The sequence below is a fragment of the Nicotiana attenuata genome, unplaced genomic scaffold (assembly GCF_001879085.1).
Source record: "Nicotiana attenuata strain UT unplaced genomic scaffold, NIATTr2, whole genome shotgun sequence".
In the NCBI taxonomy this organism is placed as follows: Eukaryota; Viridiplantae; Streptophyta; class Magnoliopsida; order Solanales; family Solanaceae; genus Nicotiana; species Nicotiana attenuata.
The window spans coordinates 17,344-34,843 of record NW_017673261.1 but is presented as its reverse complement, the minus strand read 5'-3'; the positions used below and the strand labels follow the sequence as shown (position 1 = coordinate 34,843).

At 35.5% G+C, this 17,500-nt stretch overlaps 1 protein-coding gene across 2 annotated transcripts; it reads right to left on the bottom strand.

The window, feature by feature from the left end:
• Positions 1 to 9,666: 9,666 nt before the first annotated feature.
• LOC109215863 (peptidyl-prolyl cis-trans isomerase CYP21-3, mitochondrial-like) lies at positions 9,667 to 16,913 on the bottom strand. Of its 2 annotated transcripts, none has more exons than XM_019379977.1 (8): positions 16,790 to 16,913; positions 16,027 to 16,205; positions 12,603 to 12,642; positions 12,134 to 12,184; positions 11,611 to 11,696; positions 10,866 to 11,003; positions 10,600 to 10,750; positions 9,667 to 10,159 (listed from the first exon to the last, which is right to left on the bottom strand). In XM_019379977.1, exons 2-8 carry the CDS (start codon positions 16,176 to 16,178, stop codon positions 10,073 to 10,075), a joined length of 705 nt encoding a protein of 234 aa, XP_019235522.1. In that variant the 5' UTR covers positions 16,179 to 16,205; positions 16,790 to 16,913; the 3' UTR covers positions 9,667 to 10,072. The 2 variants fall into 2 exon arrangements, with proteins under 2 accessions (XP_019235522.1, XP_019235523.1); XM_019379978.1 differs by having other exon boundaries at positions 16,720 to 16,805.
• Positions 16,914 to 17,500: the final 587 nt, after the last annotated feature.

The following is a 17,500-nucleotide window of genomic DNA, read 5'->3' as shown; positions in this document are numbered from 1 at the left end:
TATATATATATATATTATATGTATATGTATATAAAATATAGAAAAATATATATTTTATCGACTACTATTTTGAGAGCGGCTATACAATGTTATTTTCACAAGATTTTTATTATGCTAGTCTTGTTTTCTTCTTTTTTTCTAAACTAGTCATGTTTTCTATTGTTTCCCATTTTGGGACACAAGTTTTTAGAAACTGTACATAGAAATCAAAGTCTAAAGTCTGATTAAAGAACTTGGGGTAACCAACTAACTGAACTATTAAAATTGTCTGAAACTACATATTCTCTCTGGAATTGGCATCATGTGATTTATGCTAACTCGAACTATATGCCGATGTAAAGGAATCACATAAGCTTTGGTTTCTCTTTTTTTAAGTGATAGTTTTTGGGTCAGTTTGCGCTTGTACCTTGACTTTTTGATCGTGTACTTGCTACCTTCAATTAACTTCAGTCCTGACTTATTAGTGCATATCATAGCCAACATTAGTCGTATATTTGCTTTATTTAATAGGTGAAAATTCAAAATATCAATGGTCTCAATTTGGGAAGATTTTCTTTGTAAGCATTCTTATATAATGAAATATAATATATCCTCTACCTTCCATCGTGGAATTAGGATAATCTTTGCTTCTTTTTTTTCTTGCATGTTCTCATCTCTTAAAAAGTATTTTTCTGGGTTAGGATTGCTACTTGTTGGAAAGGGGACCAATGCTTTCAATATATTAATATATGATGTTGATATATTCTTACTTTTGTAAACTCTCCTTCCTCTTTTTGTTTTTGTTTGTTAATTTTCCTAAACGGTTGTATTGTGGATTTATCTTGATTAGGGGTGGCAAAATGGTTCAAAGAAAACAGTTAACCACCCATATTATCCACTAAAAAATGGGTTGGATAATGAACTTTTTAAAAATGGGTCAAATATGGATAAGAACCATATTATCCGTTTAGAAAATGGATAACCAATGAGTAACCAATGGATAACCAATGGGTCTAACTTTTACATTTGTAAAGCCTCAAATTGGGGGTTCCTCAAGTTAGGGAGACTAAGAATTCTCCCAAAAGTGATCATATACAAGAAGTCATGAATAATATGGGTAACCCATATTATCCGGCGGTAACCCGTTTTTTATCTGTATTAAATATGGGTCGGGTCGGATAATTGATCCGTTTTTTCATTACACATTTTCGATCTGAACCATATCCGACCCGACCCGCCCGTTTGCCACTCCTAGTCTTGATCAATCCCCTTGTCACTATCTGCTATTTTTCCATATTGACAAAAAGATGGACTCTATATTTTGTAACATAATCTGACCAGAGGCGACCCAGAATTTGAAGGTCGCGGCCGCACTTTTACATTCAACCAAAATCTGCTTTGTATATAAGGTGTCACTACTAATATATTACGATTTTTTAAAGGCATATACATGTATATATGGCCCTTCTAGGGTAGGGGTAAGGCTACGTACATCTTACCCTCCCCAAACCCCATTTGTAGAATTATGGGTTATTGTTGTTGCATGTATATATGAAATTTTTTGCCGAACTTTCCGGATGCCGGTGGCCTCTATCTTTACGGCATAGGTCCCGCCTCTGACTGCGCCCAATGGGTGATTAGTAGTCAATTAATTGAGCGCAAACTATCGAAATCGAGGTTCAAATTCCAGCAAAGTGATCTTTTTCTATTTACCTATGTTTTGGTGGATAAGTTTATTCAATTGCATGTGCAAGTGAAAAGTAACAGATATATACCTAGCGAAATAATTAAAGTGCGAAAGCTAACCTAGAAAACCATTGTCATAAATAAAAAGAAATTAATAACTAACCACTCAATAAATCGTTCTCAAATTGGATAACTTATAAGATCTGCATATTGTAAAGTAGATTAATGCCTAGGAATAGAGAACCATCAATATATAGAGGTGGTAATACATGAGCTGGTTATAATAATAAGCGTTTACTTGTAAGTTTACTTGATGGAATAGAGAACCATCAATATCCCGATTAATGCAGATTCACACTGTATAAAGGCCTATTAAAGAAAGATGCCGATATGAAATAATAAATGACACTGTATAAAGGCCTATTAAAGAAAGATGCTGATATGAAATAATAAATGAAGAATAAGAGTATTGTAAGCGTTTACTTGATGGAATAGAGAACCATCAATATCCCGATTAATGCAGATTCACACTGTATAAAGGCCTATTAAAGAAAGATGCTGATATGAAATAATAAATGAAGAATAAGAGTATTACAAAGAAAAGTAGAGAGAGAATTCTTATTGATATTGGATGAATTACAATAAAATAGAACCCTCTATTTATAGGGAGAGGTTGTCTTAGCCACCAAGCAATAAACCCTAGAATCTCTCTAAATATAGACATTCACCATAAATACAATTCTATTTATAACACTCCCCCTTGAATGTCTATTCAAAAAATAATGTGCCTCATTAAAACCATAACTAAAATAAAACCAAGTGGGAAAAAAATTGTAGAGAAGGAAAAAGAGTACACATATCTAACAATACGTCTTTTGGTTGCCTCGTTAAAATGTGATGACCCACAAGGTCATCACTTGCTTTAAATTAAATTCTGTGTTTCTGAGACCTTGAAAACCTCATTTAGAGTCACCTCGATTTGCGTGCGCAGTCCGAGCGCGTAGCCGGAAAGCTTAAATATTAAAATCTGTGAAAATGATAAAATTTGGCTAATAAATGAATTTATTTGACTTCGGTCAATGTTTTGGGTAAACGGATCCGGACTCGTGATTTGACGGTCCCGGAGGGTCCGTAGGAAAATATGGGACTTGGGCGTATGCCCAGAAACGAATTCCGAGGTCCCAAGCCCGAGAAATAAATTTTTAAAGAAAATTGTTTTCTGAAATTGTTTAAAGGATTTGGGAATGAATTTTGATTAGAACATGTTGGTATCGGGCCCGTATTTTGGTTCCGGCGCCCGGTATAGGTCTTATATGTAATTTAAGATAACTCTGTGAAGTTTGGTAAGAAACGGAGTCTGTTTGACGTAATTCGGACCTCAATTGGGAAATTTGATGTTTAAAGGAGTTTTGAGGAATTTCATTGATCTTGAGGTTTAATTTGATGTTCATGATGTTAATTTGATGATTTGATTACACGAATAAGTCCGTAGGATGTTTTTGAGATTTTGTGTGCACTTGGTTTGGAGTTCCGAGGGCTCGGGTGAGTTTCGGGTAGGTTCCGGGATGTTTTAGTCTTAAAAATCAGAGTTGTTACAGGCTCAGGGAAGTGGAAGGCCTCTGAACAGGCCAGTGCGGTCCGCACGATATGGACTGCTGCCGCGAAGGGGCCTGTGCGGCCGCACTAGTTTTTGTGCGGTCCGCGGAGAAGAACATTTCACTGGTCCGACTTCGGAAGCCTATATCTTTTGATCTATAAGGAATTTTGAGATGATTCAAAAACGAAAGTTGTAGCCCTTCCTGTCTAGTTTCCAGAAAGGTAAAGAAATCACAGTTTGGACATCTGTAGAGAAGGTTATGTCCAAAATACTAAGACCTGTCACTGCAGAAACTGGGAGGCCTGTGCGGCCGCAGTTGATTTTGTGCGGTCCGCACAGCGCATCTGAGGGCAGTATATTTAGACGGAATTTTCAGTTATTTTTCATTTTTAAAACCCCCAAAAACATAAGAGGCAATTTTTCAAACAACCTTTCTTCTCCAAATCAATTGTAAGTCGTTTCTAACTAGTTTTCTTCAATCATTAACATCTTTTAACATGATTCCAACTTCAAATCAATGATTTCATGGGGGAAATTGGGTGTTTTGGGTAGAACCTAAGTTTTTCAAAAATTGGGGATTTGGACCTCGATTTGAGGTCCGATTTCAAAACAAATTATATATTTGGGTTCGTGGGGGAATGGGTAATCGGGTTTTGGTTCGAACCTCGAGTTTCGACCACGTGGGCCCGGGGGCGATTTTGACTTTTTGGGTAAAACCTTGGAAAACTCATTTTCATGCATTCAAATTGATTCATGTAGCGTTTATTAATGTAATTAAGTAACTTGTGGCTAGATACGAGCGAATTGGCGGTAGAATCAAGGGGTAAAGCTCTAATTGAAACTTGAGTTGTGTTCGAGGCATCGAGGTAAGTGTTTGGTCTAACCTTAGCTTGAGGGATTAGGAGTTGAGTCCTATTTGCTAAGTGTTAATTGTTAAGTACAATGTATAGGCATGGTGACGAGTATCTATACGTTGGTGTCTAGCATGCCTGTGAGTCTTTATATTGTGATTTTTACGACTTCGTTGTATCTTTCATGCCTTGGTGATAGTTTCTATATGTTATGTAAAGTTTGTGGAAGGAATTGTGACTTTTGAACATTGAGGAGCGTTGGCTCAAGTTATGTAACGAATTGTGAAAGTGTAAGTGATAAATGAACATCTAGAGCATTGGCTCGAGTTATGAAGTGAATTGTGAAGTAAAAGTGAGAAAGAAAGGAAGTAATCATGTTGGCACCCTTGCCGGGCTATTGTTGATTTATTTGTTATCTCCCTTGCTGGGATGTTGGTATCAATGATGTTGTTCCCTTGCCGGGATTTATTCGTTTAAATGTTGTTCCCTTGCCGGGATCTTTATTGCAATATCATTTATTCCCTTGCCCCATTGTTTGTGATTGTTGTTTGGGTGAGGAAGAGCGTTAAAGCACGAAGGGTGATGCCGTGCATCGTTTGTTTTGTGAGGAAAGTGTGTAAAGCACGAAGGGTGATGCCGTGTCGCACGATGTACCATTCCGTGCCGATTTTATTGATTATTATTGTGAGGAAAGAGTGTAAAGCACTAAGGGTGATGCCGTGCCGCACGATGTACCATTCCGTGCCGATTTTATTGATTATATGGTGAGGAAAGAGAGTAAAAGCACGGAGGGTGATGTCGTGCACACTTTTATTATATGATTGCTTTGGTGAGGACGAGAGTAAAAGCACGAAGGGTGATGTCGTGCATTTGTTGAATTCTGTTTCTTGTTGATATCTGAGTTATGTTACTTCTTTCGTTTATTTAATGTCTTTCTATTCGGAATTGCTATCTCCCCCACAGCATGCTCCCCCTCCCATTTTGACTGGTTATTTCTGTGTCTCTTTTCCGCTGTATATATATATATATATATATATATATATATATTTGAACTGCACAGGTTTATGTGGTAGTCTGGTCTAGCCTTGTCACTACTTCGCCGAGGTTAGGCTAGACACTTACAAGCACACGGGGCCGGTTGTGCTGATACTACACTCTGCACTATGTGCAGATCCCAGAGCAGCTTTTGGACCGTAATGTGGAGGCTATTTTCAGTTCGCGCAGAGATCCAAGGTAGACCTGCAGGCGTCCGCAGGCCCTGGCGTCTCATCTATCTTCTATTCCCTGTTTCGTTTTCCTTATTTCAGAAACAGTGTACTGTTATTTCTTCAGACTTTGTGTGTAGTGAATCTTAGACTGTCTGTGACACTGTGACACCAGGTTTTGGGTGGTTAAGGCTTAAGTATTTGTAATAGGTACAGTTTTTCATATATATTATGGATGTCTTCCGCTTAAATTTGAATTTCCACTGTTATCACGTTATCGCCTTATAATTGTTAAAAAGAAATAATTGGTTAATGAAGTATTTAGATTAAAGGTTTGTCTTGCCTAGCTCGCATTAGTAGGCGCCATCACGACTCCCGAGGGTGGAAAATCCGAGTCGTGACATATAAACCTTGCAAGGAAAACCCAGTGGGACAAAACCTTGTAAGGGAAAAAGAGTACAACGCTTATTAACTCCCCCTGATGAGAGTATCAATTCACATCATTAAGCATTTGCATTCCAATCTTGTGCACCATCTTCAAAAGATCTTTGGTAGAGATTTGATGAACAAATAAGCCATATTAACTTGAATGAATATATTGCACCTTGAAATCATCATTCTTGATAGAGATGAATTGTCTTCATATGATCTTGTTAGAATTGTCAGTTCAATATCTTCACATAGAGGTGAAAACTCTTGGTATCATATTATCATGCCTATAGTTATAGCAAGATACATTTGTGCACAAATTGCACTGAGGAAGTGGTACTTCAAGATCAAGAATTCTATATGCTTTAAGCAACTTAAATCTTTCATGGATTGTCATATAAGTTAAGTCATATAAGCTATATAGTAGACTTTCGATGCATATCAAGTTTTCATGTCATGCTAAAACTGATTGCAGATACCATTGATTTTATACTTTCAAGTGTTTGAACTACATGTTCAAAACTATTTGTCTTTCATATGAAACCAATTCTACTTGAATTGTTTCTCTAGACTTAAGATCCTCATATATATTTAGCGCTATCATAGATGTCGTCAACAAACATTTTATATCAGTTTCAATATTTTTCATAAAGACATAACATAGAGATCTATTCATTCATATTTTCAGGTACCTGAATCTCTCATGAGATTTTATGAAGTGTTATGTCATGTGATCTTCTAGATCACTTGCCTCCTTATTATGATTATTTTGATCATTTGCTCATCTTCTTTATCAAGAAGTTGATTTGAAACCGATTAGTCTATACGCCTTAAGCGTACCACAGACTTTGTCCTTCTAGGACTTATTGTAATAGGAGCATTTTCAGTGAGAATATAGTTACTTTCTTTGGGTCAGCAAATGCGTCTGGCATGCTTTGCAATATATTGCACATGAATTATCTTTTTATGAACTTCAAGTTCATATTATCTTATTCGAGGATCTAGATGTACAAGTGATAATTCATTCCACATAACTTTTTCTCAACTGTTTATCATGTCTCCCCCTCATGTTAGAAAACTAACTTGTTACCTCAACTTTGAGAATCCATCTTTGTGCATTATGGTATTAATCAAAATATACACCGCACATCAATAATAATAAGATGGAATTATTTGGTTCCTGACCCTGAACCAGTTGTGAGGGGAAAAAATAATATACTTTGGTATATAACGTATATCAAACTGATATAGATAACTTTGTTCTCATAAGCAATTGTTTAGATATTAAGTAGAGGCACTCAATAAATCATCTTGCTAAACCAGTTGTGATGTAAACCAACTTAACAAGATGAACTTCTTGAATAAAAAATCTGAAAATTATGCTCGAAATTAAATTATTGAGCAAGTTACCACGCAAACACTAGGTTGCAGGTTAATAATAATCGCACATGTAACCATCTCATAGATGCATCTTATGTGGTATACATGCCAGGTGAATGGGCCCATATTCACCTTTAATATTTCCAGCATTCATGGGATTCAATCCCAATTTTAGTTGGTATATTGATTAATGAGAACATGCAACATAAGAGAATTCGTAAAGAACTTTCTAGTTCTTTAATATTTACCCATGCGAATTCTCTAATATTTCTGCACATCATACTTAAATTGATATGGCTAAACCAATTATGCCAACTGAATAAATTATCAATATTGATAAACTTCAGTTTTACACCATGTCGTGTGCAATCATCAATAAACTCCAAGTTTATTATGATATGAGTTTTTATATCAATAAATATTCACTTTATTGTAGTATTCTTTTATTTGTGTAGTACAAACTGGACAATAAAGCGGGTAGCTTTTCACATATATATTACCCAGCTACAAGTTGTAGTAGTAGAATATATTAAATCTTTCCTTTATTTATAGTTTCAATATAATCAACCGCTTTCGCGTATATCACATTCTCTTAAGGGACTGAGAATGGAGCAAATTCAATAGGACGAGTTTTCACTTCTTGTGCTCACGATCATACATGACTTTGATCATGGCAAGACATCGAAATTTTACCACTTTGAGTGGTTATAATTTCTTACTAACTCCATTAGAGTTATAATCAAAATTTATTTTTCTTTGCTTGTATTAAAATCAAATTATAGAATAAAAGAGAAAAATACGGTAAAATACATACCTTAAATTCAGAATTTAATCATGAAGGAAGTTCATGGAACAATTAACAATTATTATGCTCAATCACAAAGCTTCTACTCAATTGGTTAGAGTCTCGCGCTGATAACGTGATATGAAACAATAAATGAAGAACAAGAGTTGCAGAGAAAAGTAGAGAGAGAGAACTCTTATTGATATTGGATGAATTACAATAGAATAGAACTCTCTATTTATAGGGAGAGGAGCCACCAAGCAATGAACCCTAGAATCTCTCTAAATATAGACATTCACCATAAATACAATTCTATTTATAACAGATGCTTCTTAGTAGGATTTTTTTCATTCTCCTGACTCGAACCCAAGATGTCTGATTAACTAGAAAGAGGACTTAAGTGTGCACAAGCTAGCCAAATAATATTAAAAAAACGCTAAACAAACAAACAAATAAAGGGAACCAGCTATGTCCATTTATAAGTAGCTTATTACAAAAATTGGCCAATTCATAAAATATTACAATATTAGCCAAATAGCTATTTGTAGCTAAAAAAGTTCAATTTTTTGCTTTCTTTTGAGTGGATGTTATTAGAATAGATTGGATACATCTAAAGGAGCACGAATCTCAGTTTTGGGACGATTTAGTGGAGTTTTGAATTGAAAAGTATAAGTAGAAGATGAACATGAAAAAAAATGATAGGTGTATCACACTGTGTATCACTTGTGTATCATATTTGTATCAAATGTATATCACATGTATATTTATATATACCTGCGTGTGAGATAAATGAAAAGGAATGTTTGAGCTCGATTTTAACTACAAATTTTGATACCAAATCAGTCCAGATCACCTCCAATCTTCCTCAAATTTTGCATTCACTCATTTATATATTTTCAATAAATCTCGACCACACCCATTGAAAAAGGTCATTTTTTGCTTAAGTTTTTTGGAATCTTGTATATATATTTTTTTGTATTTCATCACCTTAGTTGCTACATCATCGATGAAATTTTCCTTCCGTCTTGCGTCTAGTGTTGCTAATCACGTTTCTTTGGATTTTCAATTTTTATATATGCTTGGCTAATTTTGGTAAGTCTATGATTAATGGCTAGAGGTTGGTAAGTTAGGACTTTTTTGGGACATTTCTGTAAGATTCCCATAAATAAATAGTCACAAAGTTTAAGTTTTCCTCGATATATAGTGCAAGAAGACCCATTAGAGAGTGTTTGGATTGGCTTATTTTAAGTGTTTATTGGCTTTTAAGTAATTTTCTAGTTTTTATGGTGTTTGGCAATGATAAAAAGTGCTTAAAAGCACTTACTTTTAGGCATGAAAGGTACAAAAATAAGCCAAAAATCAAAACTTGGGTATTACCAACTTATGGCTTTTGATTGTTAGCTTATAGGCTACTTTTTAAAAGCCAATCCAAACACCCTCTAAACATTTGCAGCTGCAACTTAAAATAGGCAGTAAAATCAAGGGCAATTTACAAAAATGGCTGGTCGGCTAAAACTAATTGCATTCGCAAGCTAAAAAATGTACTCCATAAAATATGTATATTATATGTCTATAACACAAACACAAACACACACACACACACGTATGTATATATATAGAAACATACATTTTATTGGCTATTATTTTTGGAAACAACAAAAAATATGCATTTCTCCAAGATCAAGAACTTGTCAAACGCAATCCAGAACACCTAATGTACAACATTTCTTTATATATTCAAGGTAAAGGATATAGTTTTCTTGGGTAAAGTTGTGTCTTTCTGCTTTCAAACAAATGTGGTAAAATTATCATACAGAAGAGTAGTCTTGCAATGTTTTCCTTAATTCCTTTGCACACATTAGAATAAACTCAAGTTAAGATAGTTTTCCTCTCAACAAACTACGTTATAAAATAACAGAGAGCTGCCGAACATTTATCTAAGGAGAAAAATTGGGAAGAAACAAAAAAAGTTATACAAATGGAATATCATATCCAGATTTTTACACAACAAGCATCAATGACAAGTCGCGTCATGTCACCACTGAGGAATTAAAATCAGCAAGATTGTTTCTATCGCAGTACCCATATCGCAAATCCACGTTTGCACTGCTGACTTTGATCAATGAGGTTTAAGAACATCATATTATGGACACTGCAGCCTTCAAATGTTGTATTTTAGAGTAACTTCATTGATCTGGACAGGAGTTTTGGGTCGATAATGGTCATCTGTATCTACCTCTTCAATTTCCTAAGTAATCGTTAAAAAACATGCACATTAAAGGAATGCAAAAGAAAAATAGAAGAGAGAGATCACATTAAAAATTTGTTAATGAAATAAGCAACCAAACTTGAATTGCACATTTAGTTTTTCTTCTTTTCTTCCGCATCTTGTTAACCATAGTTCACTGCTATTACATTGTACAAACGCTAACATATAGTAAGTGTTTTTTAGTAACACTGTTATACCTATGGATTAATTTCATTTGGTTATTCTTTTTCTTGCTCGAGCTGGATGATGAAAAATAATCCTGTCCAGTTCCTCAGGGGATGCATCTACCATATCCACACTGTTCCGAACTTGGATTACTACTAAATGCTAAATGATATGAAAAGGCAGTGAAACATGAAATGCAAACTTCATCATCCTCTATGCAAGAACTGATAGGAAAAGGAGAAGGTAACTCATACCTGCACAATATCTTCTCCCTTTATCACACGCCCAAATACATTGATTTTGTCATTCAGATCTGGGATTGGTGCAGTCGTTATAAACAGATCAAATCCTCCACCTTCATGTTTTGTTTTTGAAGTACCAAGCATAAAAGCTTCATGCTTCAGGCTGAACACAGAGAATCATAACTTAGTGATCAATCAAACAATTGGGTATCAAGACTATTGTTTACCGACCCCCTCCCCCCTCCCCCCCAAAAAAGCAGCAAATAAGATGAGGAAACCTCGTGTCTAGTCGACTGTAATGCTTTCCCCTCGAAGTCCAATCTTCTGTAGCGTCAAGTTTATCAACTTTGCTACCATGAATAACAAAGTGCTTTATTACACGAATAAATTGCATCCCTTTGAAGTGGCCCTTCTGACTGCAAACACATTTTATAAAGTTTATCATTCTAGCTAAGAAATGCAAGAAATCCTTCAAACAATGCATATGGCAAACAACTATGATACTAAACCAATCAACTCATTATATAAAGCAAGAGGTATCAGTGCCAACTAGTCTCAAAGTGTCAACTGCACGACCTATACCATGTGAAGCACTAGCAAATTAGCATGACACATCTTCACCCAGCACATTTTCCTAGATTCTGGTTTCTTCTAAATGATGTGATGTTTTAGTATTCATTGGTTGATCATTGTGACGCTGAAATTACCGTTCATAGCCTTAGAGGTTCTCTTTCTGATAACGAAGAAGATGAACAGCTTATGCGTTCTTAAGAAGAAAAATGTTTGAGAAGCCCTCTTATGGAGATCAAAGTTTGAAAACTTGGGGTTCGTATGAGGGGTCGGGAGTTGAGAAATAAGCTCTACATCATTTCATCGGCCTGAAACGCAAAACCAACATACACGCATGCTTCAGACGCACCCACTCCCAACCCCAGTAACTACCACTGCAGAGTGAAGAAATAGCTTAAGGTAATTTCAATGGAAATTACCCTAGAGATAAACAAAAGTACACCAAGTACGCACCAGAAATCAACAAATTCGTCAACAATGTCAGGAGAACCATCCTTGTAAAGTTCCACGGTTATCAATCCTTTTGAGGTGGTTATGAACTGTCGAAGATTAAAAGAGTTAAAAAAGGGGGAAATGTAAGAAAATAGAAAGCCAAACAACCAAATCGGGTAGTGCATTCTCCAATTGTACCCAAAATAAACAAAAGAACAGAACTTATAAAAAGAAATGAAACGGTAGTTAACTCTTATTTGCCTCCATTTAAAGAAGTCTCTAAAAGGAAATTTCCACGTATCAAACCAACTAGTCAATATTTGAAGTTAATCATAAGCTTTGGGAACATTACGTGCTAGAAGTAGGAACAAGGGAACTACAAAAGGATATTGGAAGGGATACCTTGCCATACTTTTGTATACAAAGTTCTGATATTCTATAAGAACCAGTATTATAATACTTGTTTAATAAAACTGGGATTGAAATCACAAGTGCGATCACTTTCCATAAAAAATGCAGCAGAAGAAAGTTTCTGTAAACTCACCGCATATTTAGGGGCATCAGCTTCCTGATGCTCAATAAAAGAATTTTCACCCTGCATCATGCAACCAGAAATATGTATTAAGCACAGAAAAAGAATAGAGCCAAGAATTTCGCCTGCATCTGATTCCCAGTTCTTGTTCAAACCTGGATAATCTTGTAGCGTGAATTGTGACATAATCAGAAAGATGGATGTTCAAAAAGTCTAAATAAGGGTTACAAATTCCCATCCCAATGAGGCAGAAAACGAATCCCTCCTAAAAGTCATGATTACGAAATTCTCATAACAACAAGGTCTACTCCACAAGAATTCCATGTCATAGAAACTTTTAACTGTGACAAATGCAATTTCCACGGTCACAAGTATCTCAACGCAGACCATCACAAGCTACAAGCAAATCAACCCCACATTTTTCTACATGGCCAAAACAATTTATCATCAAGCAAGAATAGAAACTGGCAGTAATTCATACCTCAGAGGTTGACAAGTCATCATGTGTCCGAATCATTGACCTAGAAGAAAATTAACAAGTTGAAGGTCAGTGTGGATTAATATAGCTTGTCCCAACTTGCTTGTGATTGAGGCGTAGTAGTTGTCGTTGTAAGGTACTTAAGAAACGGTATATAGGCTTGAAGTGTCTCATAAGTTAGTTATTGCATGTCTGACTTTGTTCATGACATAAGTTCAAAAGAGCTGAGTGATAATTGCATTCAATCAGAAAATGTGCAGATTTTGGAGATTTCCACATGAAGATTTACTTCTGACTTACTAATGAGGCTTTTATAGGATACTAATTTTTCCTGAATATTATACAAGAGCATGAACCATTAAGAACTACAGTTGTGAAGAAACCAGATTAAGGCAAGGATCGTTAATACCAGGGTGAGGAGGGATCAAAACGTAAGAATGCTTGAGGACATACATTTTAGCTTGCAGTGAGAAGCTGGAAAACGTCCACTTTTTCAAGAAAATGAATAATTAAAGTTTTGCCCTTGCAGAACAATATCCATAAAATTTTGAATATTTTCTTGTGTAAAGTTCACATTCTCCTTTCCTAGCCACCAAGAAACCAAACCAATTCCTTGCTACCAGTACCCAAAAGCAAGCGCAACACCGCCATTTTGCATGGTGGTAACAATCAGATGCGGTGCAGTGTGGTAATCACGGGTTCAATTGAACCCATAACTTTCGACGCGAAGTAGAAATTTATGTGTAAAAATTCATTAAAATGGCAAAAATAATAGATTCAAACCCATAACTTTAAAAATATATTGGGTTCAATGTAAAAAATCTTAAAAGTTGAACCCATAGAGTTTAAATCCTGGATCCGCCTCTGTTAACAATAATGCCCTAGAGTTCAGTTTTGTAACTTAAAGCGTCTTGGAGTTCAGTCTTTGTAACTTAAAACTCCAAGACAGTATCCTGGAGTTCGAAGGTTTCATGTCGGACTCAAACATTTTCATCCATTTAATGTTATGCAAAATGGTCTAGACTTGCCATCCGTTAATAGTTGGGGTCAAATCAACCCTTGCTATTACAAAAATGGGCTAGATTTGCCCTTGTTTATTAACGGTCACCTATTAAGACTAATCCCACCATTATCGCATAGTCTAGGGGCTAATTTGGATCATTTCATGTAGTTCAAGCGCAAATTTAGACCAATTGGGACGAATCAAGGTCTTATGAATTCCAGCGTTGAGCTCAATGATGGCAAGGACTCTGTCAAAACACCCAGAAAACCAAACCCCTTCATTTCCTAAAGTCTTAACAAACTTTGACAGGCCAAACACTCTTAATCGACAAATCAATCAAAATGCTTCGGTCTCCAATTCTATTGGAATTGCTATTTATCGCCAATTTCAAAGCCCAACTAATTTTAGTACCACTTTGACAAAATTACCCATGAACTTCCCCACCTACAGTTAAATCAACTTTTACAACTTTGTTAAAGTCATCCTCTGTGTATCATCCCAGGCAAAAGATGGCTGATAGTTTCAGGAATTTTTAAAATCTACAGATGATGGAGCTTTTGAGTTTGTGTAGAGGGAATGAAAAAGTATGCATAGAATTTCGGCTTTGGTACTAGCGGAGATGAAACCAAGGTGAAAGTGTTAAGCATGAATTTTTACGAATTGGAGGTGGTACCGAGTACCGACAATGGAACGAGTATGGCCGTGAGGTAAGTGAGTGGAGATAAAAATGAAAATGATTGCTATTTTGTTGTGAATGGAAGAAGGAGCTAACTATGGGCTGATGGCGGATATTAGTCTTAACAGTTGACTGTTAGTCAACAAGGGCAAATCTAGCCCATTGTTATAACAACAAGGATAGATCTAACCCCAACTATTAACGGATGGAAAATCTGGACCATTTTGCATAGTTCAAGGACAAATTTGGACCTTTGCCTTTTAGTTACTTATGCTTTTTTCTTTTTATAAAACGGAAGTTTCGAGCTTAAAAAGAAAAGAAAAATAACACATGAAAAAACAAAAACACCAATTAGCAATCAAACAACGACATTAAATATGTAGTCCATAAATTTCATACATCCCAACACCAATATCAGTAGATTCAAAATATTCCTATCATAATGAGTTTAAGTAGCATATTTAGTTCTCTCCATGACATGTTATTGATCACAATCATTTTTCACCATGCAATATAATCAATTCCTTGTTAGAGAGCATATACTGATTTAAGTGTTATCATGCAAACCATTATCAAAGTGATCACTAACAGCAAACCATAATCTAAACTAAAACACTATCAGAAAACCTTGACATCAGAACAAAGAGTAGCCTCACACCTCATCACCAGCACTAGTTCTATCATTGCATTCTTGTCACTACAGATTCTTACTAATATGGACGCCTCCACAATACTTCAAACTTTAGATGAGCTACCGCCATGTTTTTAGAAAATGAGGTGCAGGAGAGAAGGAAAAGGATGGACAACAGAGGCATCAAGGAAAAGTTTTTTCTAGAGGGGTGGTTCGGAAACATGGGGCTTAGGGAACTTAGACCAGTTGCACAGGCTTTTCTTCTTTTCCCCCTATTCTTGGATTTCAAGGAAAACAACTGACCTTTGGATGATAAAGATCAACTCTGACTAATTTACATAAAAAGCCACTACTCAGTCTATAAAAATTAGTCTTGTCTGTCCAGATAAAGAGATGATCTATATCAATTCCATTATCTTGCATATGATCATATAAACAACAAATTCATTTCAATATAATATAAGAGGAACACATGTAAGCACAATCCAAACAGAGTTTGATTTTGTTAAATTTTCACTTTATTATTACTTCTATTTTTATAACAGTGATATCCAAATCATTTGAGCACACCTCGACTATTACATTGGATACTTGCATCCTCCCAATAGTACAAATTCGGCTAACTTTGTCAACCAAGGCTTAGACAGATGGAATCAACTTCTTTTTTTTTTTTTTTTTTTTTGCTGCGTCAGTTGGAATTGAACCCTGGTATGTCAAGATCTTCAGACTCTTTAATGCACAACTCCTCCCACCAATTCATAAATGTTGGTACATCCTCCAATCCTCTCACTAAAAGGACAAAATCTCCTGAGTCATTTAGGTATAACGTATATTGGGGTTATTAGTACATCAGACTGGTTAAAAGTTACTGAAAAGCGGACAAGAAATTTGTTTTTTCTCCTTAAATGTGCGGTAGTATTTTCTTGTGGTTGTACCCATAAATGTGTATCTCTCTTTTGGCTTGTTTCCCATATGTGAAATCTAAACCAAACAATAAACTCGACATATCAACAAAACAACTGAAAAATCACAAATTTAGACCCTACAAGCGGATATAACAAGATTTAGAACAGATACAACAATAGTGGCAAGTACTCAAGAGAGGATTTCCACAAACCTTCGAGACCAGTGTCTATAAGTAGCAAACAGGAAAAACACCATCACAGCAACAATTACGCCATATAGCATGATCGTAGGGATACTAATGCGACTTGGCCCCTTCTTCTTTTTGCTTTGCAATAGAAGAGCTTGTGGTTTTATCTTCGCCATGAGGCTTAGGACTTTCAAATATTATATCTGAATTTTCAAAAAGTAAATACAAATTAAAATTCATTCCAACAAGCTAAACAAAACAAACCAATATAAACAGTCTGCAATGACAACTAGAATATAAATTTCTTTTCCCCATTTATTTCTTTATGTTTTTGCTTCATCTTCACATGATTTATTGAATCAGTCGCCCTTCAGATGCAGCAAAATCCCATTTTTAAATTTTAAATGGACTTGATAATTACAGAAAATTAAAACCCCCAAAATATTTGAACTTCACATTTTCCTAATCAAATTTTCAAGCTAAAATCATCAAAACATACATACAACTCTTAACATAAATACAAAAATACAAAAAAAAAAAAAAAAAAAGTTATTTTTATAGACATGGGTTTTACTTAAAACACCATATGAACCGATCTGAATCCATTTCCTTTTAAATTAACACATGAGAAATTGGGAATTTCAGATTCTGGACTTCAATTTCTAAATCAAGAGCTAGCATTTGGTTACCTAAATTATGCGAAAAAATCAACCCTACCTCAGTATAAAGATTGTGAACAGAAAAATCAAATAGAAATACGAAAAAAAATTCAGATGTAGAGTGCGACCTTCGCTGGTAATTTGATAACTTTGTTGTTTCTTCACTGTCTCTTCGTTGTACTCCGTGTGGACTGTGGCGTTAGGTGGCAGAACACAGAAGACAGTTAAATGAATCTTTGTTTAATTTTCAAAGCTTTACCTTTAATATATTGTGCTTTTCTATTTCACCCCAAAGTTAAATTAATTGTTCATTATTATTTTGTACTCAATGATATTAATTTGATTTGCTTATTATACACTGTATTAATTATAGTAGAACATATATTAAGTCAATTTTTCAAAAATTAGTGTCATAGGAGAAAACATCCTCCTAGGACAACAACATACCCAGAAGGCAAGTATTATCCCACACCATGAGACAGTGTGTACGTAGACCTTATCCCTACCTTGTGAGGATAGACTAAGGTTGTACGGTAGGCCGGGCCCAGCCCGGAACCGCACCAGGACCGCGAGCCCACAGGCCGGTCCAAACGGTCCCAAAAGCCCACTGTGGGTCGGTCCTCTATGGTGAGACCACGAGCCCGGGACCGGTTGGCGGGCCTGGGCCGGTTCAAACGGGCCTAAAGGGCCCAACGGCTATTTTTCGAAAAAAAAAAATTAAAAAAAAGGCCAACGGTTAGAAGTTTAAAAACTATCCGTTGGCCTGCCAATTTAGTCGTTTGGCTTTTTAAAAAATAGTCATTTGGCCCCCAAACTTTGTTTTAACCCCAAACTTTTTA

Bases quoted from the DNA above. Each gene is read 5' to 3' on its own strand.
- LOC109215863 (XM_019379977.1), bottom strand. From the start codon at position 16,178: ATGGCGAAGATAAAACCACAAGCTCTTCTATTGCAAAGCAAAAAGAAG. The intron at 12,643-16,026 runs GTTTGTGGAAAT...ATTTTCTTCTAG, and splicing joins TATAGACACTGGTCTCGAAG to GTCAATGATTCGGACACATG. The intron at 10,751-10,865 runs GTTTCCTCATCT...CTCTGTGTTCAG, and splicing joins TACAGTCGACTAGACACGAG to CCTGAAGCATGAAGCTTTTA.